Below are 21,016 nucleotides of genomic sequence, written 5' to 3'. Positions count from 1 at the left end.
ACGTACTAATTTTCAAATATTGAAAGTTTTATTAAAAAGTCTTTTTTGTACAATACAGTAATATCAATAAAAATATCTAATGATGAATTTTTATAAATGCCTTTTCTATTTTTATAAGATCAAATAGAAAAATTAATTATCGAGGCAAACAAATTACTCTGTAATTTTATTATAAAAATGTAATAGAAGTATCTATATAAAAATCGAACGATTAGTTTGAACGAACTTTTGTGTCTATCTGAAATAATTTAAGATAAACACTAAACCTACCAACATATATATACCTAATTCTACCGAATGGCGGTCAAATGACCACTTTTGAAACAAACAATTATAGTCTTTTTCCAGTTGATTGTAATTAATACAGAATTTAGCATGAACAACAAACACAAAATAATTATCATATAATAATTAAAAAACATTTATTTTTCAAGTTTTATTTATTTTTTTAGGAACAGTCATTTGACCGCTCTGGTAGGTTTAGTGTTAAGCAACAATCAGTCTTTCGACAGGATAACTATATATATATATATGAACACAGCAAGCAAGATCTCGTATTGCTATGCGACGAATTCGTAAAAAAATTTAGCGCTAATCTTCTAGTGGGATTTGGGCTCATATTATGTATAATAGCTGTAGCTTATAAAATATTTTACATTTCTGTCTATTACACGTTGAACATCGATTTACGCCTGTATTGGTACCTGTTTTTTGATTATGCGTATGATTAAATAATTTTGTACTTCCATAACTTAAATTAACTCTTAATTTAATTTTAGAGTAAAGTAATAATGTCACTTTGGAAGCTTTTTACCAACGTTTCAAACTTGAGCGAGAGACCTTAAAATTAATTCAATGATAGCAATGCTGAAAAACTTAATAACTAGGGAAGAGATGAAAAACAACCTTATTAATTAAAACGGCGATGAATGAATGCTTTGCCTATATAAACGTGATTTATCGTCAGGGCAACGGCATCGATTAAAAATATGTCCTACATTCTCTTTACATGAACACGTTATTACAATTATCAATATTGAGTAAAATATTTATTCGAGTTGTTACGATATACGTAGAATATGGTATTTTTTCGCAATTTATCCTTATCGTAAATGCTCGTCAAGCTTGTTTTCTGTTTCTTCGTCGTCGGTTAAAATGATGCTATCTATATTTGGCAGAATATCATTTGAGTCGATGTAAAAAACAAAACAAAAAAATGTTACTATGAGGCGAAGAGAGCAATGCTTGACGTTTTATCTTGTACTTTGATGCGTGCATTCACGGATATCTATTACGAAAACGATTTCATACGATTGATTTCGTCTTTGCTGGTAGTTACGTCTTCGATGTCGATAATGTTCTTCTCGAGCTTTGAAAATTTTCTGGAGAGCAAGGAAATATTGAATCGTACACGGCGTGCATTCTCCGTTTCAGAAATAGCAATTGATACAGACCTTCCAAAAGATTCACCATCTCGAATGGTCTCGGGTAGCTTCTTATTGAGCGTCTCCGGCAACATGAGCGTGAGTAGACCGCCGATGAGCGAGCTAATACCAAAAATCACAAACGGCAACGGCTCCCAATAAATATTCTAGATGATACAAATTCAAGCGACAATCCGTGGCAGCGTCGGCGAAAGGAGAAGAAGAGGAGGAAGATGAAGAAGATGAAGAAGAGGAAGAAGAGGAAGAAGAAGAAGAAGAAAAAGAAGAAGACAGGTAGTCGTACCAAGAAGTTGATGTAGGGGGCAAGAACGCCGCCGACGCGAGCAAAAGTGGAGCTGGCGCCAAGCCCGACGTTCCTGATGACCGTGGGAAACTGCTCGGCAGTGAAGACGTAGATGGTGCCGTAAGACGACGTGATGACAAGCTTGGCGATCATGGCGAACGTCACCTTCAAGATCTTCATATCTGCGAATGTAACGGAATGAAGAAATTTTTGTTGCAAACAAGAGAAGAAGAGTCGCAGAGTGTGGTGAGAATTAGTGGCGATACGAACCTTGTGGTATGAAGAGCGTGGCGATGAGTGCGAGTCCCGAGACGATCATACAGCCGCACAAAATGCTCTTGCGACCCCAACGGTTGAGCGTGAAGATGAGAAAGGTGTAGGCCGGCACCTCGACCAGACCGGATATTACAAAGTTGGTGTATTTGTTACCACCGAGACTGGAGGCGTTCCACGAAAGGCCGTAGTAGGTGCCGCTGTTGACCAGCCTTCTCGGCGAACGGCAATGGCTCACTCAAACGGCTATGGCGACAACGATACAACGAGCGACTTACCAGTTGAAGAACAGGAGGACACTCTTCTTGCGCAAATTGGGATATCTGAACAGGTCGAAAATGGAAGGCTTGTCGGTGTCCGGCGTGCTGTCGCCATTGGATTCGTCGAGCATGCGTTCGAGTGTCGAATCAGCAATATCGACACCGTTCTCGCGCGAAGCTTTTTGCAGCAGTTGCTTTGCCTCTTTGGCGCGACCCTTGGTCAGCAGCCACCTCGCGGATTCCGGGATGAACCTGCGGCAGAACACGGGTTGACTTCGGGTTGGCTCGAGGGTCGTTCTACTCGAATGTAATCTTCAAAGCCGTAAATTAAGCGTACAACTGGCGGACGCAACCCTCAGCGGACCTTCAGCGGACCCTCGTCGGGCGCGCGGTCGCCTCAGCAAAAAGCGCTCGCGCACGATAAATCTCGGCGATAAACAAGGCAAGGCAAGACAAGGCGATACGAGGCGCGGCGAGGCGAGGCAAGGCGAGGCGAGGCGAGGCGCGGACAGGCGAGGCGAGGCGAGGCGAGGCAAGGTCGCGTCGTTCGCAGCAGCCGAACCAAGAGAACGCACTTACCACCAGTAGAGGAGAAAAGCGACACTGGGCAGCGTGAGAGCGATCTGAAGCGTGCGCCAGTCGGTGATGTAACAAGCGAAGCCGGCCGTCATGATGTAGCCGGCGGTGAAGAACAATTGGCAGCCGATACCTGCTATCAGGCGTTTTTGCGGTCCCACCATTTCCAGGGCTGTAATTGCAACAAAAGCATTTTCTTATCCTCGATCTAGACAAAACGGCCAAAGCCTCGACAATTAACGCATCGGTCACTTAATTGACCTCCGGTTTGTGGCCAATAATTGCGCGGCGTGCGACATTGAAAGCAAGATAATCGGTAACCGCGCAGAAAGGGAGAAACGAGCGCGCAAGTCAATTATAAGCCGCAGGCCGAAGAGGCCCAAGTCGCAAAGGAAAAACGAGCCGAGAGCGTACGAGCAAAGCGGCGCCTCTCTTTCTCTCGGTCTTTCGCAGTAACGAGTTCTTCGCGCTAAAAAATGGCGCACAGGGGCCAACGGCCCTCGTACGCGTCCAATTAGAGAAGGGAGGCGAGACAGGCCCTTGGCGAAACGCCTCAGCCTCAGCCTCGGCCAAGTTGCGAGCAGCCAAGCGAATGGCCGATGTCGCTCCGCTCTTTTCTGGAACGTCGCGGCTTGTACCTGGCACGTGGCGTCGATAAACCGACCTTTCTGCCGAGAGCCAATTCAATAATCGAATAATTGGCTGCAAGCTATTTTTAGCGGCCTTGACGATGGCACACCACCTGAAAATGATTCGAGTCAATGCCGCGGGCGCAATCGTTGTTCAACGGTGCTATCAACAGTGGGACGACACTTTAGTGAGATTGAAACGAGCCGAAGGAGGCGAAGCGAGGATAAACGCGGGGATAAACGAGGGGATAAACGCGGGGACCGCCAGTGCCCGTTCGCTCTCGCTCATGTTCACTTTTGACTTTTACTTTGACTCGTTTGCACGTGCACGTGTAGCAGCAGCACGTTAACGAGCTTGCGGCTCGGACGAAGATACGCGCGCGAGCAGCAGCTGCGGCAGTCGACCCTGGCTCCTTGCGAGCGCCATGCTATGAGAGAGAGAGAGAGAGAGAGAGAGAGAGAGAGAGAGAGAGAGAGAGAGAGAGAAATGCGGCTTACCGATAACGTAAGCGACGAGAAAGACGCCGCTGGTAGTCGAGCCGACGATCGCCCTGAAGACGATGTAGGTTACGAATTCCGGTGCGAAGGCCACGACGATTCCGCCGAGCAACTGGATGATCAGCGACAAGAAGAATATGGGCTTTCGGCCGTACTTGTCGGACAAGGCGCCGAAGAGCGTGGAGCCAAGTGCCACGCCGACCATGAAGACGGAATCGCTGAACGCCCGCATCCATTCTCGATCGCAGACCAGGTCCCACTGTCGTCCGAACAGGTCGCATGACTGGCGCTGTGCTTGGCGCACGGCTCAGAGCCAAGTCGAACGAAAGGAACGTACCTCCGAAGTAGTGCTGCCGGTGTACACCGTCAGGTTGTAGACGTAGCGCTCGCACTTGATCGTCGGCCTGGCGGCATTGGTCGCCTCGCTGAGCAATATGTTGATGCTGTTCGGCCTTATACCCGACATATCTCGGTAGCGCTCGCATTGCGACCAGTCGCCAAGCTTGTCATCCCACGGGTAACTGGCGTTCAGCAGCAGCTCCGGCAGCTCGAACGTCGCGTTGTGCGCTTCTTCCCACGGCAGTGCACATCTTGCGCAAACAAATCACTTATTCGTCAGTTTTTCATTGTTTGATACCACCGCGGATAAAACAATCTCGGTCGATCCCGGTCGAGCGCCTATACCTGGATCCGATCTTATCGCCGAGGAACACCCCGGCGAGCTTGTGAAAGGCACACGAAATCGCGGGCAGACACAGCAGCAAATATATCCTGCGTTGATACTTGCCGAACTGGCCCATCTGCAGTATCACGTCGTCGTAGGCCATTCTGTTTGGTGGTGAGCTCTGTCTATTCCGTAAAACCAGTGACGAACCCCAAGAGCCGGTGCTTCAACGGAAACAACAGCGTCGACGGTTCGTTCGTACCTGTACCAGGAAAGCAGCTTACAATTATCGGCGGCTTCGCTGTTTTCTATTTGAAACAACGCTTTTCTTGTCATTGGTCATTGGTCAGTTTGCGAAGCACGTGCCGAGCAACGCATGCGAAACGCAAAAACGATCAAGCGATCGCACTCGGCTTTCAATTCTTGACCAAGTGGCCAAGTGCGCGATAAGCAATCACCGTCAAAACAATGCTCTAAATGCCTCTCGATCGCATTTCTTATCGGAAAGTCGCTCACAGACCAACTCTAATCCATTTCCATTGATCGATTACCGCCAAGTGTTGACAAGCGAACGCACTCGTTGAACGCATTCGTTTAACGCAGTTGCAAACATTGTTTCGCGAGTCTCACTTTGCTCAAACGCGATAAAGAAGATAAGTTCCGCGTCAGTCAGGTGCCTCGTAGCGGCTCGCCATGGTTTTCTTTTCCAATCAGAGCTTCATTAGTTGCAAGGTGCACCCTCCCTCCTCGTTTCGCGAAACTTGCGCTGATGCTGCGCTAATGACGGACGTTTGGAGCATCACTGGGCCAATCTACTTGCTTGTCCAAAGCTCACGTTAAACATAAATTAGCATGTACAGATGTAAGCTCGAGATAGAAGAGATGAAGTAGCGCGTTGCGTCATTCTCGAAATATACGTACGAGGCATCCAACTGGAGGGGCAAGCAAGAGGAACGGAATGGAGCGCGCGAACGTGGCCGATTTTAAAAAGGCCCGGGCAATTCCAGGTGGATGGCAGAGCTGCCGGCAGTATCGAGCGACGCGTACAGCCGTCGGTTTTCCTTGGCGCGGTCGCGCCGCCACGCGATAGCCTCCACTCGCGGCAGTTTTGCTGCGATATCGCGCGACGCACTGTTATCGCTCGAGGAAAATGACCGCTAGCCTCCTCCGGGCGCCAGCCAATTCGGCCGTGGATCGGTTTCCGGATAGGTATCGAAGCGGCTCACCTCGCGGCTATCGCGGCTCTCGTCGCAGCAGACACCGGCTCCCGAGGAACTGCACTCGCGTCGGCAGCCCGGCCAACTGCGCGAGCTTTACTTGTCGACGTCGCCGCCCCGATACTTCCGGCTATCGTCGGGCGCCGAACGCCGTCCGCATGCAGACGGGAGCTATTATAGTTCCACGTTCGCTTGGTCTGGGCACTTGGATGGCGCGAGCGTCGCCGAGCGCCGGAACCTGCTGACGTTCTAGACCCACGTGTGTTGGCCCTCGCCGGCAAAATCTGTCCGCGTTTATCGATCAAGAGCCGCGTCGCGGCACGAAGCTCGTCGCGACGCCGCCCCCAACGCCTGGCGCTGGGCGTAGCGCGCGTGGCCGGCAAGCCCCGCGCCCTCTCTCGCGGCCCTATTGCAGCTGAGCGAACGACCAGGCGCGTCGGCTCGATTGCTCGATCGGTCGATCGGTCGATTGACCGACTGCTCGACTGCTCGACTGCTCGACTGCTCGCGGCTGCTCGATTCCACGTGTGCGCGTGACCGGCGAGCGGCAAGCGCTATTGTGCGGCAGGCGAACCGTACGACTGTACGAGGTCGTGAATAGCCTCGTTAAGCATTCAGCCGGCTGTCCCCCGGTACAAAACCGCCGTCATTGCCGCCGCAATTCACCTTTAATTTTTGCCAATCTCCGAGTAATTATCCAATGGGCTCGCGGGCCACGGCGCCCGAAAAACCCATCGTCCACGTCGACAAGCTCGCCAGCTGCCAAGTCGCAAGGACAGCTCGACCAGTTCGACATCCTCATTGAAAGCTGCTGCAGCAGCGTTTCCGCTGCCTTTGCGCCGAACGATTTATCTCTAGCGCGCGGCTAATCGGCTCGTAAGACTTTGCCCCAGGCTCATTATCGTTGTAGTTGGTTATCTCGCTTCGGAAAACTTGCGTCAATGGATGTCGAGGCCGCTTCTTTCTGCTTGCACGCAAGCCGCAATCACTTGCAAAAGCCCAAATTATCTCCTACGACAAATTTCTTGCTCAAAGTGCTTCTTCTTTCTCTAAATTTCCCTTCCTTCGTTCCTTCGTTCCTTCGTTCCTTCGTTTTTTCGTCCCACGGCACACGATTACCTGGACTTGACTAACAGGCGCCAGGTCAATTCGTCAGACATTGTACCGTAATCCGTCAGCCTGCAAATGATGTAATGGAAAAAGGACAGTAGACCCAGCTTCTACTGCACGACTCATTGCGAGCCTCGCATTATCCGACTGCTCCACTCTTTTTTCCTTGTCGATTCAACAGATATGACTTTTCATCAGATCGATCGATAGTCCTACTGCACTGCTGCTCCAACAATAGTTCAATTTATTCCTGGCTTAATTATTCGCAACATTTTCCTGCAAATCAAACATTCGATAAATCGTATGTTCTTCAATTTTCACCTTTTCTTTGTTCAAATAAAATAAATGTTGTTGATTTGAGATTCGTTTTTTGGCTATTTAATCGGCACAACAACCAATTAGTCAACCAAAAACTAAAATCCAATCAATATGCATATCAATCATTTCTGAAGAATGGTCGAATCTCGAAAATAGCTGTACCTAACGTGACTAAACGAGCGTTCGAACTACATACGTATCCAAACATATTCTCGAGCACAATACGAATTTCTAAGTATATCCAGCCAACTTCATTTGTACTTCACGTGGCGCGTGCGTTCTCGAAAAAAAGTATCTGTGAGCAGTTGCGAGCCGCTTAACAAAACCAAGTCAATCGGTCGATTTTGCATCAAGCGGAAAAAGTGACGGCACTTTGTCTTTCTTTTTTTTTCCTAGTTTTTCGAGGTTGGTGAACCGTAAGTTCGAGGCGAGCAAAAGAACCGTTAACTTTCCGATGCCAACGACAGAGAGAGAGAGAGAGAGAGAGAGAGAGAGAGAGAGAGAGAGAGAGAGAGAGAGAGAGAGAGACGGGAGGAGAGGGTAGGGAGAGAGAAAGACTTGAATTGATTAAGTTCGCTTACAGCTAAAACGTAAGTGTACATGCGTCGGGGACGCACAAAAAAAAGTATGTTGGCGGTGTGTAACGTCTGTGCGCACGGAGTTCGCTTCTCAAATGTAAAACGGGTTAATGCGTTTTGAGGACGAGCCGCTTGTGCGCTCGACGAATACGACGTACAGAGCTTTTTTTTATCAGAACGCGCGTGAACTGATTTGATTTACAATTTTGTTGAATTTCGCGAGTAGCAAGTTGGCATCGGTTTACGATATGTAACGGTAAAGTGAGCGCTTCGGCTGAGGAATTTACGAAACCAAGTTTTTACCAGTTTTGCAGGCAGTGCCGGACTTTATCCAAGATCAATTATAATCAATAATAATAACGAGACTAAACTTTTTCATCGCAAATAAAAAAAAACGAATGCGAATACATACGCAATTAAGCTTATAAGCTACTTAAAATAACAATTTTTATTTCTTTGCAGATATCATGAGCAGGTAATTCCCAACGAACTCAATGATCCAAATGCACGATAATGCAATTTTACTTTCATGTAGCGAATAGAATTTCCAATAGTGGACAGTCGTGCAAATAGAGAAAGTGAGTACATGAAGGAAAAGAACAATAAAGTGAGAAGACAAAAGCTGCTATCCGTTGATTATGAAACGTCAAGAAAATTAAGAAAAAGAAGAGAAGAAGTAGAAGAAGAAGGAGAAGGAGAAGATGAAGAATGAGGAGAAGGAAAAGAAAAAGAAGACAATGAGAAACGATGTTCATAACATAATAATGCCGCATTCGCGCGAGTCATCATCATTACCCTCCTAATCATTATGACGATCGTCCGTCGGCGTTGTCGGTTAAGGGATCGAAGCGCAAAACTTGCGACCGGTTCTCTCGGACTTGGAGCTACCGAGAAAAAGGATGCGACGAGAGCAAGGTTAACCTACAAGTCAACGTTCTCTCTCTCTCTCTCTCTCTCTCTCTCTCTTCTGCTATGTACATCTCGAGTAAAGAAGAGAAACAGGTGCTCCTTCGAACGCGCCGCCACGAGGATTAATGACCCGACTTAAATACTTTTCTCCGCGCGGTCGTTCCTCAACATAGTCTTTTTGTTGTTACTTTGGTTCGGTTGTGCGAGCTTGCTCCAGGGAAGCCGATTGACCATCTTCGTGAAAAATAACGCACGTATTTTGCAACGAATGGTCCGGCATAAAACACGGGCTGCATCTGCATTGCGGACGCTCTCGACTACGGGCAGAAGATAACGAGTCACGAGTTTTCTATTGAAAGCCGTGGTTGAAAATCGCGTCGTATCGTTCACAGGACCGCATAGCACGTTAGCACGCGTACGCCGATGAGGAGAAAAAATGGATTGTTCGAACGGCACATAAAGGATCGGTCCGACGAGTGCCAGCGGTGTTAAGCGAATTTGGCGCGTCGACCTGTGCCTCGAGAGGCGTTAATAATTTATATTGGACGCACGCGGATTCGAAAGCGCGCGCGAGAGGCGTCGATGGGAATAACGGTGCGCGTACACACATGCGAGCCTGTGCGCGGCCCGAGGAGCCGAAGCCGAGCCGACCATCCATCACATTAACGATTACAGCCATTACGGCATCTCTTATATGGCCAGGCTGATGTATCAATTATGCCGATCTGAATCCCGAACGAAGCCTGACCAAAGCTTTGCTCCGAATATACCAAGATGTGTAGTCGGCTTTACAGTCCGGAGGCGAACGACCCTAATCCGCAGCGGCGAGCGTCGGCCCTCGGGAGCGAGGAGCGCAGCAACGTTCATCGCGTCACGCTACTATGCGCCGACGTCCGAGGAGAGCGAGAGCGAGAGAGAGAGAGAGAGAGAGAGAGAGAGAGAGAGAGAGAGAGAGAGAGAGAGAGAGCGAGAGAGAGCGAGAGCGAGCGAGAGAACGAGAGATCCTTGCACGGTCGCATTCCGCAAGGAAAAAGAATGAGAAAAGAGCACGACGAGGAAGGCTGATGTTTGCGCGCGGACTAACTTTCGCTGCACTCGTTCTGGGCCGAGTCCGGCCGGGTCAAGACTACTCGGGGGAGCAGCGCGCGTCCAAGGAGCTTTCGGCATGGGAACGGCCGGTTTGACGCGGACTCGGCTCAAGCGGAAAAGGCCGTGCCGAAAGAAGCCCAGCGATGGTCGTGCAGCTTACTCTCCGGCTGCGTTGCGTGCTTTTTTTAACTAGCACGCTTCCCCTCCTCCTGCTGGCGAGGAGCAACCTGCTCGCAGAGCGGCTCCCGTTCCCTCTTTCTCTCTGTTCCCTTCGACTCGATGGCGTTCGCTTCTTCATCTTCATCTCTCGCCGCGCAGCAAGTCAGTCCAGCCTGAGGATGCATCCAGTCCGCTCGTGCGAGCAGTCAGCTGTTGGTTTTTGGTCTTGAAGCGCGAGTGTACCAGGTGTACTAGCTGCCAGGCGTCATGACGAGTTTGCCGGGCAGTGCCGCCTAATCTGGCCAGCTTTTCTCTGTTTGGATAAGCGAGACAGCTGATCCCTTCGTTTTTGGACGAAACGCCGAAGCGACGCAACTGGCATCGAAGACAAAACAACGTAAGCCACTTGGTTGTCGACTCACTCGCTTTGTACTCGTTAACTATTTTGCTCGTTTAGCGTCGTTCTGCGTTCAACTTGTTTTTTTATTTCGTCAAACAAATCAAACTTACACTTACCAGTGGACAATAACGGCTACTCTTGTCAGATTTTTAGAACATTCTAGAACGATCTGTTCTTTATGAACTGTCGCTTTTGCATTTTCACGAAAATAAATCACGTAAATACAGTTCAGCGCAGTGTACTTATTTGCGGGAAAAGGAATTTTCTCATTATTCAACTTATAGCAAATGCGATAAATAAGATGGATCTGTTCATTGAATTCAGGTGAAATATGTTGAGAATGAACGACCGAGAGGTTTATTCAATGGCAAGGTAGATAGGAACGCCTATGCTGTACGAAGGGAGAAGGAAGATACGAGCGCAAAAGTGTGCATGGCGTTACCCACTTAATTATTAATCATATTAGTAATATACGAAAATCGACAGGTGAAAATGACGTGTAAACGACAATTGCTGGTGCTGCTAGCGGCCTTGCTGGTCAGCAGTAGCGCGAGTCTGGATTCGAGTCGCGCTGACATCACGGCAACCCTGAAGAACCCGCTACCAAGGTACATAAACGCATAATTGAAAAAATATAAATCCACTTGTCCGCTTGGTCAATAGTTCGGTGCACGCGTGCCTTTACCGTTCGTCCAGTTAGTCCAATATTCGTTCGCACTGCCCACTCTGCTAGCAAAAGCAGGATTCTATCCTCGAGCGTGGTCGGCAAAAAGCGCGCGCCCTCTCTCTCTCTCTCTCTCTCTCTCTCTCGCTAGCCAGCGTTCACCGTTTCGCCAGAAGCAAAGACAACGATGAAATCCTTCAAGGTTGGCGTGACAGTCGTAAGGGTTGCCCGCGCGCAACGCTTTTCGTCAATTCAAAGTGCCGTCGGGCATTCCTCGCGACTACAGTCCACGCCAGGCATTGGTCCTAAAGCGCAACCGTCGCGATTTGGCTTGCAATTGCAGCGTAACGATCGACGAGCCGGGCGCAAGGAAGAAAGTGCAATCGGCCAGTGGCAGCGTGATCACGGAGCAGCGCGGTCGCCAACCGCCGGGTTCGCCCGCCAATCTTTTCACGCCCGACGAGTTCCAGTTTTACACGCTCAACGGCAATGGCCAACTGGTTATGAAGCAGATGACCAAGCAGCAGATTCAGGGCATGATTGCTGCCAGTGGCACTGGGCTGCCTGTCGATATGGGTCATCACCACACCAAACTACCCGAAGGCGAGCCTAAGGTACTCATTTCCCATTATTATTCACTGATTATTCTAACATCGGCTACTGCATTGTACTATCAAAAGGGTGTCAACGGGCAGATGCCGAAACGTGTTTTCTCACGAAATCCGCTAGTCCGTACGACGACATACTTGGCACCTGGACATGCAGAAGAGGCGGAATAACTGTAACTTGAGTTTGTCCGCCAACGGTTGAAAAACACAAAATACCTACTTTTTGCAGGTCGCCGACGTGGTTCAAAACGTGCAAAATGTGCTGAAAGGCGAGTTAAGTAAGCCCGTGCCGGCACACACTTCGGGCACGTCATCGATACCCGGCAGCGTCAACAGCCAATGGACGAACTTGCTGCCCTACATATTGTCCGGCGGCACGGTCGACCAACAAGACATAACGCAAGACACGAGCATGATTTTACCAACGCTGGACGTGCAATCGTCTGGTTACGTGGACATCGTGCCCCTGCACAATGGCAAACCGGTCGACGACGGCTACGAACCGGCCAATCACGTGCAGATACCAGCAGCAGCTTCCCGACCAACGCTCCTGGGTAACATGGCCTTGGACAGTGGGATTTTAGGCGAACAAGAGAGCCACCCGACCAAGAGGAGGCCAACGCGACCGACGTTGGACGAGGCTAAGAACTCGTCGAAACCCACCTTGTACATCCCGCTGTCCGTGTCGTCCTCGTTGTTGGCTGACTCGCAACTCAAGGATCAGTACGCTGGCATCGATCTCAGCAAGCTAGCCGTTCACGCTGCAAGACCAAGCCAGCAGAACGCGACGACAACAACGCAGAAGAGCACCGACTACGCTGATTCCGAGAGCGCCGGATTCATCAGGCTGCCGACGATCCAGGTGCCCGTGATCGAGGCTGATCAATCGAGCACCAAGTCGCCGCAGAAAATACCGGTTTACCAGATCCTGCCGACGATATCGCCCCTCGCCGCGACTACCAAGGACTCGTACTCGTCGAAGCTCAACGTCGGCCCAATGGGTGGATTCAAAAAGCCGAGTACAGGTCAACGACCAACCTCGTCTTACCGGCCGATTTACGAGCCAGTAACCCTCCGCCCGGTTTACGAGGCGACCAGCCGTCGGCCAGTCTACGAGCCAGCGACCAAAGTGACGCAGCGTCCGACCACTGGCAAAGCTTCCGCGGCGTCGCTCTACGAATTGGCTACCAAGCCGAGCACGACTGCCACTGCTGCCATCGGCGCGAGCTTCGAGTTACCGGAGAAAACCGGAGTCGACGGAGTTCAGCTAGAGACGACGGAATCTATCAAGGTAGAGGAAGATAGCGTCGCGACGACCACCCTTGTCTACGACACCAGCGAGAGATCGACGCGGAGGCAGACGCAGTTCGTCGAGGTGACGACGAACGAGGTACCGTACACGACAACGGAGCCCGAAGCAGCTGCGACCTCGAGCGACGGTTACGAGCCGATCGCTACCGACAAACAGACCGACAAGAAAACACCAACCGAGCAGACGCAATCGTGGACCGAGGTTGAAACTACTGTGCGCTTCGTATCTGAAACGACCTCCAAGTACGACGATACAAAGGAGACTAGCTCCAAGGCCGAGTACGTCGATTTCACAACCACGAGCAAGCTGCAAGCTACCGAAAAGGATTACGACATACCGACTGTTCCGCCGATGCTGTCGGAGTCGATCAACTCGATCATCGGCAGTATCGAGTCGAAACCCATGTTCCACGAGAGCGACGTGGCCGGAGAAACGACCTTTGAGAATAAGACTGAATTCACCACCACTGAGTCTGCGACTACTGTGAATCCGCCGGCTAAATTGTCGACGCTGCCGGTCAGCTCGACGAGTCAGCGGAGGACCGAGTCTTCGAATTATCATCACGATGCCACTGTGGAGCCGACAATCGGCGCTGCCCTCAGTACCAACAACAATAGCCAAACCGAAGTTGAGTCGAAACATAAGATCGCGGTAACGACGCAAACGTACCTTAAGAGGAAAGAACCAGTGTCAGAGGAGGAAGTGTCCACTGTCAAAGTTATTCCGATATACGACGACGACGACGACGACGACGACGACGACGACGACAACACGTTGATCTTCACTCTGCCAGCCAATTCCTCGACGAAAATCGCGGGTGCAATCGGGGCTAAGCTCCCGGGAAGAACTGAATCGAAATCGGCCAGCACAACGCAAAGCAGCCCGGCGCAAGAAGCTAGCTTAATCGGCTTGGAGGAGACTTTTAACAATTACATGAAAGAGCATTACGATACGAAATCGGCAACCACGGGAAATTACGATGACATCTCGCACATGACGACGTTCCCCACCAGCGTTGAGAAAGCTTCGTCGAACGACAAGAACAAGTTGCCCGTTCTGCTCAAGACCGATTCCCTGAAACTGGACTCGAGCACGAGTGACCTCAGTAGCGAGCTGCCTGCTACGATTGCAATCGAATCCACCAGTCCAAGTATCGTCGAGACTGAAACGAGATTATCAGATGAGAATAAAACAAGCAAAGTGGAAACTCCCATAATCTTTTTGGACGTGTCGAGTCCTCAACCCGAAAAACAAATAACGCTTGGCAATGTAATAAGTAACTCGACGCTCACGAGAATCAAAACTAATAATCCCGTAGCTGAAGCCAATAAAATTCTGTTGGATACATCTGTCACCACTAACAGGCCATCGACGGTGCAATATACTCTGCCGAGCGAAAGTCAACCGGCAAACAACATCGCTAGCGGAATTATAGCAGGATACCCGACTTACGGTCAAGGCAAACCAATCACGGATTACGCGACAATTAGCACGGACAACATCAAAGTGGCAGACAACAGGAAGAAACAGCAGCAGCAGCAGCAGCCGCAAGATCAAGGCAAAATCGTTAGTTACCAGAAAGTACAACAAACGACCTTGTTACCAGACAACGACAGCGACAGCGACAGCGACAGCGACAGCGACAACGACAACGACAACGACAACGACAACGCTACCGCTATTAATGCAGAAACTACCACTTATCAGAGCGCTAATTACGAGTATTTCACTCAAATACCATTTGAATCGTTACCGATTGTTCGAAAGGCAACCAGCACGTTAGCGCCAAGCGTTCATCCATTGAACGATCCACCATTAGAAAAGATCAGCGATCTGATTAACCAGCTGCAAAATACACCAGCTAATCGTAATTCCAACGGAATCGCAACGACTATCGTTCCTCTAGACAAATTCGAGACGATTATGAGTGACAGTAACACGACCCCAGCAGATGACATTCTCACCACCGTTATCGATAACATCGGTAAGCCCTCGCCAGAGCCACAAAATACCACGTACGTTACAGCACAGGCCCTTACATCGAGCAAAGCTCACCAGACTAGCACGCAATCTCTGACTCAGTTCACGACAACGGCGGTAACTATCGCGAAGAAGTTAACTACCGAGAGACCGATGATCGTATCGAATACGACGATCGCCGATGCTAAGACAGTGATGGCGGTTGTTAAGCAATCCATCACCGGACGACCTCACGCCGCGTCGACGTACAGCACCACCAAATCCTCGATCGACAAGATCCAATCGACGATAGACAAGTCTGCGGGCAGAATCAATCTTGAGGAGGAGAAGACGAAGGCGCCACTCGTCAGGCCCACCGAACCGTCCAAATTTACCATGAAGAATAAACTTCATTACAGTACTTTGAGGAGACCGTCGATCGGTGATTTACATCAGACGTACACTAGGAAAGCGACCAAGCCAGTTCTCAGGGCTACCAGCCCAACGTCGACAACGTCAACGACGACGGCGACGACGACACCGACGACAACGACGACAACGACGATAACGACGACAACGACGACAACGACGACAACGATGGCAACGACCAATAAGCCGATCAGCGACTCCAAGGAGAACGACAAGTGGACCCTCGTCCCCCAAAAAGTCGTAGCCGATCAAAGCGAAGAGATCAGGAAAGTAGCAGTGAAAGAAAGCGTTTTACCAGCGCCTCCAGCGAATTCACCAATAGTGACGCTGGATCACGCGAAAGGTGCGATCGGTCTCGATCAGAGTAACAAAGATTTAGACAGTGACGTCGCTGAATTTCTGAGCATGTGCAACGAGCTGTCCTTCAAGTTCTGGACGCTGGCAAACACTGGCTTGAGCTCGTCGAGATCAGTGACGATGTCGCCGTTCGGCATGCTGAGCACCTTAGCGATGATCTTTTTGGGCGCCAGAGGACTCACGTCCAACGCGATGAACGATATTCTCAAGCTCGACGACGTGGTGACGTTCAATCCACACCTGGTCTTTCAAAACATTACCGACGCCGTCACCTTGGCGCGTGGCCAGGGTATTGAGAATGCTGCTTTCGTCCGAGCGTTGTTCGCCGACCGCTTGAAGGTGCGCAAAATCATGCCGTTTTACAAGGAGCAAGCTCAGCAGTTTTACGAGGGCGCCGTGGTGGATGTCAACTTCTCCACTGCTGGTGACATACTCAGGCGGCGAACGAACCTGCTGATCAGGAAGCAAACCGGCGGAAGGATCAAGGATTTCGTGAAGGGTCACGCCGTGTCTTTGAGATCGCCTCTGACCGCACTGTCGGCCAACGTATTTCAAACCAGTTGCGACAGTCCGGAGGCCAACTCGGAAGGTCGTGACGGAGAGATGTACTTTGCGGTAGCGCAAACAGTCAAGCAACGTAAGCTCGTGCCGATACCAGCGGTCGTCTGGAAGTCTGGCGTCTCGGCCGGCTACGAACCGAGTCTCGACGCAACTGCCGTGGCTCTAGGTGATCCCAAGAGGCCCGTGTCCTTGATTATGGTGATGCCGGGCCAGCAGGGTCTCACTGCGGCGGGTGACAATCTCGAGAGATTGGAATTCCGGCTTTTTGGCAACCCGAGCGACAATGCACTGGAGAAATTGCTGAAGGTTATAATTCCGAGGAGGGTTGAGTTGCAAATGCCCAAGTTTAGCCAGCGTTCGATACTCAACGTTTCTTCCACGCTGAAGAGGATGGGATTTGACCTGTTGCTCACCAAGACTGCCGATCTCAAGGGCATCAATGGAGCTGGTCACGACCTCTATCTTGCAGAGATGATTCAGGTATGATTACCAGTTGTTCAAGAATCTCGATAAAATTGCTTCTCAACTATTTCCATGTTCACAGATGAATCTGTTCTGCACGTGTGGGGACGATAACAAAGCTGGTGTACGACACTTGGCAGAGACCTACCCAGGTACACCGCCGAGACACACCCGAGCTTGGGAGTTACTCAAAAATAACAACGAACAGCAACAAAGCAGCGATTCGAGCGATTGCGAAGACGAAGATCCATCCGAGGAAGCAATAGAGTCGAGTGATATTAGACAAAAGATCCAAAAGAGCCGATTACGTTGGTTTACTTCGTCGCGACGTCGAAGGTGTCGAAATAAACGACAAGCTGAACAACCAGAGAGGCCACGAATGAAGATGGACAAGCCTTTCCTGTACTTGATTAGACACAATCTTAGCGGACTGATACTGCACATGGGACGATTCAATCCGAAGAATCAGTCCTAAAAGTTTCTCTTGAAAGTATTATTCCTAACTTCGATTATCTTATAATGATTTTCGTATCAAAGAATAATTGTTAATTTAATTGAATATAAAACATCGAATTGCTGTAGACGTAATAGCCAGTGCTCGAGGGCTTCTGAGCAATTTCTGAAAAGAACAAAAGAAAAAAGGAAATGCATGTGGATTAGTTTTTTTTCATTATTTATTATTGTTGCATTGTCATTGCGATTCTACTGTCGACGCGAGTTTCGAGCCCATCGATTTAGCCGTAGGTTTATTTAATCGTATGAGACGCACATTTTTTTGTAATTGTTAAGGCGTTATAATAGTCGTAAATAGTGTATCTTGTGAGAGTATAAGATATTTGTACTTATTACTTTGTAAAACTTTTTTGAGCTGACTCTTGGCCTACTTCTTTCATTGTTCAGGCTAATTAACGTAATTAGTCAATTAAAGACTTCATATATTTCATAAGAAATGATTATTACTATTTCTTTCTTTTTTTTGTGCCTTTTTTTTCCTATTTTAAACAGTATTGAATAAATATAAACAAATTATATGTAATTATTTAGTATATATGCTTTATATGTCGAAAGAATAGTCATTGAAATTCTATATGTAAAATTTGTTTGATTCTATTTTTAAATCAGTAATGAAAATAAGAAAAAACATTGCATACACAAAAGAAAAATTTTTTCATCTATCTTATACAATCATTAAATGTTGAAAGTCTTTTTAATATTAAAACATGTACTTAATTATTGACCAGGTCCTGACAAAGACTTGTCCATGAACTTCTTTTTTGCAAAACATAGCCACCATTTACTTGGTTTTCCATCAGTTCCATATACTTTTTCAACTAAACGCGAACCAGTCTCTTGCCTTATTTGTAATAAATACTGTCTCATAGATTCTGAAATTATCAACAATATTAATTTTAGTACATTTATAAACTAACATTTATTTTAGTTTATTATTTATTTGTAGCTTATTGAGAACGGAAGGAAATTGTTTACCAGCTTCATTGGAATTGCTAGGTTTGGCATAAACTGAATTGAGTGGAAAACCTGAATCTCCAGGAATATCGAACTTCGAGATGGCCAATGAATACATTTCATTTTGAGCTTGATTTTGATTAATACACTTTTGCAACTTTTTTAAACATTCTGTTATGTACAAGGTAATGTAAATCAAAACTCTGTCAGCCTCACTCTGAAGTTAACAAAATCTTTGCTAAATCATATATTTTGGAGTACATAATTCAACAATAGCAAAAGTATACCTTTATTTCATACGTCCTAAAGAACACATTTGCTTTGAAAAAATACAAAGCTTCGTCTATAATATCCATCTCTTCTGCATTCGCCATAGGTGGAGCTGGCCCTCTATAACTTGTTTTTAAGGGTAATAAGGCCATATTACCTAAAGTATCTCTCTTACAAATAAAACTTGAGTGGTATGCCTGTAACAATACATAAATATTAGCAGTCATCAGTGATTTATAACAGAGAAATTAATTTTAAATTGATTTCATATGAAAAGCAGAAATCTTTTGATAAACCTTATTTACAGTTTTAGCGTGGCAGTTTAAGAAATCTCTTGGCATTTTTATTTAAGATGTGATAATTTTGAGATGATTCATAACCTAGACATCAAAAAACATTAATATTTATCTACTTACTGGCATTTTTCTAGTTATTTTTCACAAGCACATCTATAATATGTATATAAATATATACCAAATACCGATTGTCGGCTTTGCAAAAAAAATTTGCCAACTAAATATTAGCAAACAATTAAAATTCAGATAATAATACTCCACACCCGTCTTCACACATATGCACATATATCAGATCAGAACACTCGCTGCACTGCAAGTTGCAAGGAATACGTCAAATTGTTGGCAATACAGAGATCGTTGATACAACGCCTGTCGTCGATACAAACGCGGTTATGTATGTGAGTTGTGTGTTGTGTGATGTGCGGTTCGAAAAGCTAAGTAAAGACAACCTCCAAAATTAGTGCTCTTGTATTCCGCGTTTGTGGCTTTTAGATTGGTGTTTAGTATTATAAATATGGCTTATATGGTTTTTAAGTAACGCAATGTAGTAGAAGGTTATGATCAAAAATGTGAAAAATTTAATATAACATAGTAATCTAAAAGAATCATAAACAAAACTACATCTCAAATGTCAATTTAAATTTGAAGTTCAATGTTTGCCGTTTTCTCGTATTGGAAAAAATATTGAAAATGGAGTTAGAAGAGATTACTACTTCAGAAAGTGCCTTGAAAGCAAATATTGATACACACAATATTGAAAAACCTAAAGATGTTCCAGATGTTCCTCCAAAAAATTCTAAAATATCTAACTGTGATATTTTCTTTTTACTGTTATCGATATTTATACACTGTTGTGATATTTATACAGATACCAAACTTATAGCTTCTTTCTTCATAAACAAGAAGTTATATACATTGTCATGGACTATCAGTTTTATTCTGATCGCATCATTTATCAACACAATTGTTAGTTTACAAATGTATCATCAAGATGAAGAGGTATCCATCTTAAAAAATATTATATTTTTTTTTATTTTGAGATTTATGACAAGTGGTTAAATTTAATTTCAGGAAAATTTACTAAATAAGAAGCGGCCATTCTTAAAAAAAATAATACACTTCTTTACGGTGATACTTAATATAATATTTCAATTCACCATGGTACAAAGATACTGCAACAGTTTGAAATATGCCATAAAATCACGACTTTGTAAAAGGAAAAACAATTGTGTTGGGCAGAAAAAGTATTTCATACAAATGTTGAAAGAGGAAGAAGATATTGCACTCCTTAGAGTTTTGGAATGCTTCATTGAAGCAGCACCTCAGCTAATCTTGCAATTGTCCATTTTTGTGCAAGACTATCATGGAGAATATAGTTCTATGAGTACATAATATATTATATCTCAAAAGTCTTCTTTTACAAATGGAAAATAATGAATAATGTAAATTATTGCAGGTTTAGATCAAGTAAGCAACATTGTTAGCTCCTTCATAAGTTTAGCATGGGCAATGGTCAATTATCATCGCAATATCCGTTTGGCTCAACAACATAAGAGAAATATTAACTGTGCTGGTACTATCCTTCAATTTTTGTGGCACTTATTCATCACAAGTGAGGAATTTTTAAATTCATGCAATAGTTTACTATCATTCGGAAAGTAATAAAAATGTTTTAATGAATTATTATAGCATCGCGCATTGCTTCTGTATTGGCTGCCGCAATTTTTTCAACGATATGCGTATTAGTGATGTGTGTTCTCCATTGGATTGCAATGACCATTTGGCTCATTATGGAGTCTCGCGGAATTGTCAATTTTTGCAAGACGAAAAGACGCACTCCACATCTGCCGTCCACATTAGGAGAAAAAATAAAGTCTACATTATTTTCATGCGTTTTTGGATTCGTTTACATATTTATTTACGTTAATTTTGAGGATAACGGGACTTATAGTAAGCATCTACTTTACTATACGGTATGTTTTTTGGAAAACATTTCAGCTGCTATCTTGGTAGTTTTAAGCGTACCAACTGATCTCAAGACGGTATGGTATCATTACGTTATCTCTGCCATGTGTATAGTACCATTCATTATCGGTATTATCGCAATGATTTTCTATTACATTCAATTTCATCCATCAATGAAACATCAGACATTCTCGTTATCAAAGATATTGAGGAGTAAATAATCGAACGCTCGATTTTTCATTGCACATTTTATTTTGT

At 46.4% G+C, this 21,016-nt stretch overlaps 4 protein-coding genes across 8 annotated transcripts; 2 read left to right on the top strand and 2 right to left on the bottom strand.

Moving 5' to 3' along the window:
• Nucleotides 1–113: 113 nt before the first annotated feature.
• On the bottom strand, nucleotides 114–6,045 carry LOC131671986 (organic cation transporter protein). 3 transcript variants are annotated; one of them, XM_058948861.1, is made up of 10 exons: nucleotides 5,855–6,045; nucleotides 4,649–4,890; nucleotides 4,302–4,554; nucleotides 3,965–4,223; nucleotides 2,841–3,009; nucleotides 2,280–2,513; nucleotides 1,999–2,213; nucleotides 1,729–1,910; nucleotides 1,455–1,547; nucleotides 114–1,382 (listed from the first exon to the last, which is right to left on the bottom strand). In XM_058948861.1, exons 2-9 carry the CDS (start codon nucleotides 4,789–4,791, stop codon nucleotides 1,497–1,499), a joined length of 1,506 nt encoding a protein of 501 aa, XP_058804844.1. In that variant the 5' UTR covers nucleotides 4,792–4,890; nucleotides 5,855–6,045; the 3' UTR covers nucleotides 114–1,382; nucleotides 1,455–1,496. The 3 variants fall into 3 exon arrangements, with proteins under 3 accessions (XP_058804844.1, XP_058804843.1, XP_058804842.1); XM_058948860.1 differs by lacking the exon at nucleotides 5,855–6,045 and adding an exon at nucleotides 5,550–5,839 and having other exon boundaries at nucleotides 116–1,382; nucleotides 1,455–1,591; XM_058948859.1 differs by having other exon boundaries at nucleotides 117–1,382; nucleotides 1,455–1,591; nucleotides 5,855–6,043.
• Nucleotides 6,046–10,900: 4,855 nt separating this feature from the next.
• On the top strand, nucleotides 10,901–17,235 carry LOC131672008 (uncharacterized). The gene is made up of 5 exons (XM_058948909.1): nucleotides 10,901–11,016; nucleotides 11,416–11,686; nucleotides 11,910–15,469; nucleotides 15,551–16,778; nucleotides 16,843–17,235. Exons 1-5 carry the CDS (start codon nucleotides 10,901–10,903, stop codon nucleotides 17,233–17,235), a joined length of 5,568 nt encoding a protein of 1,855 aa, XP_058804892.1.
• Nucleotides 17,236–17,441: 206 nt separating this feature from the next.
• Nucleotides 17,442–19,106, bottom strand: LOC131671982 (actin-related protein 2/3 complex subunit 3-like). 3 transcript variants are annotated; one of them, XM_058948851.1, is made up of 5 exons: nucleotides 18,972–19,092; nucleotides 18,794–18,877; nucleotides 18,515–18,694; nucleotides 18,249–18,444; nucleotides 17,442–18,145 (listed from the first exon to the last, which is right to left on the bottom strand). In XM_058948851.1, the coding sequence occupies exons 2-5, from the start codon at nucleotides 18,836–18,838 to the stop codon at nucleotides 17,991–17,993; spliced, it is 576 nt and encodes a 191-aa protein (XP_058804834.1). In that variant the 5' UTR covers nucleotides 18,839–18,877; nucleotides 18,972–19,092; the 3' UTR covers nucleotides 17,442–17,990. The 3 variants fall into 3 exon arrangements, with proteins under 3 accessions (XP_058804834.1, XP_058804835.1, XP_058804836.1); XM_058948852.1 differs by having other exon boundaries at nucleotides 18,803–18,877; XM_058948853.1 differs by lacking the exon at nucleotides 18,794–18,877 and having other exon boundaries at nucleotides 18,914–19,106.
• A 223-nt stretch (nucleotides 19,107–19,329) lies between these two features.
• Nucleotides 19,330–21,006, top strand: LOC131672002 (XK-related protein 6). Its single transcript, XM_058948897.1, has 4 exons — nucleotides 19,330–19,792; nucleotides 19,865–20,177; nucleotides 20,250–20,405; nucleotides 20,483–21,006. Exons 1-4 carry the CDS (start codon nucleotides 19,484–19,486, stop codon nucleotides 20,977–20,979), a joined length of 1,275 nt encoding a protein of 424 aa, XP_058804880.1. The 5' UTR covers nucleotides 19,330–19,483; the 3' UTR covers nucleotides 20,980–21,006.
• Nucleotides 21,007–21,016: the final 10 nt, after the last annotated feature.

This window comes from Phymastichus coffea, unplaced genomic scaffold (genome assembly GCF_024137745.1).
Source record: "Phymastichus coffea isolate CEN01 unplaced genomic scaffold, Cenicafe_Pcof_1.1 PCOF00140, whole genome shotgun sequence".
NCBI classification, from domain to species: Eukaryota; Metazoa; Arthropoda; class Insecta; order Hymenoptera; family Eulophidae; genus Phymastichus; species Phymastichus coffea.
The sequence above is the reverse complement of the archived record's forward strand: the minus strand, read 5'-3'. Positions and strand labels throughout refer to the sequence as shown.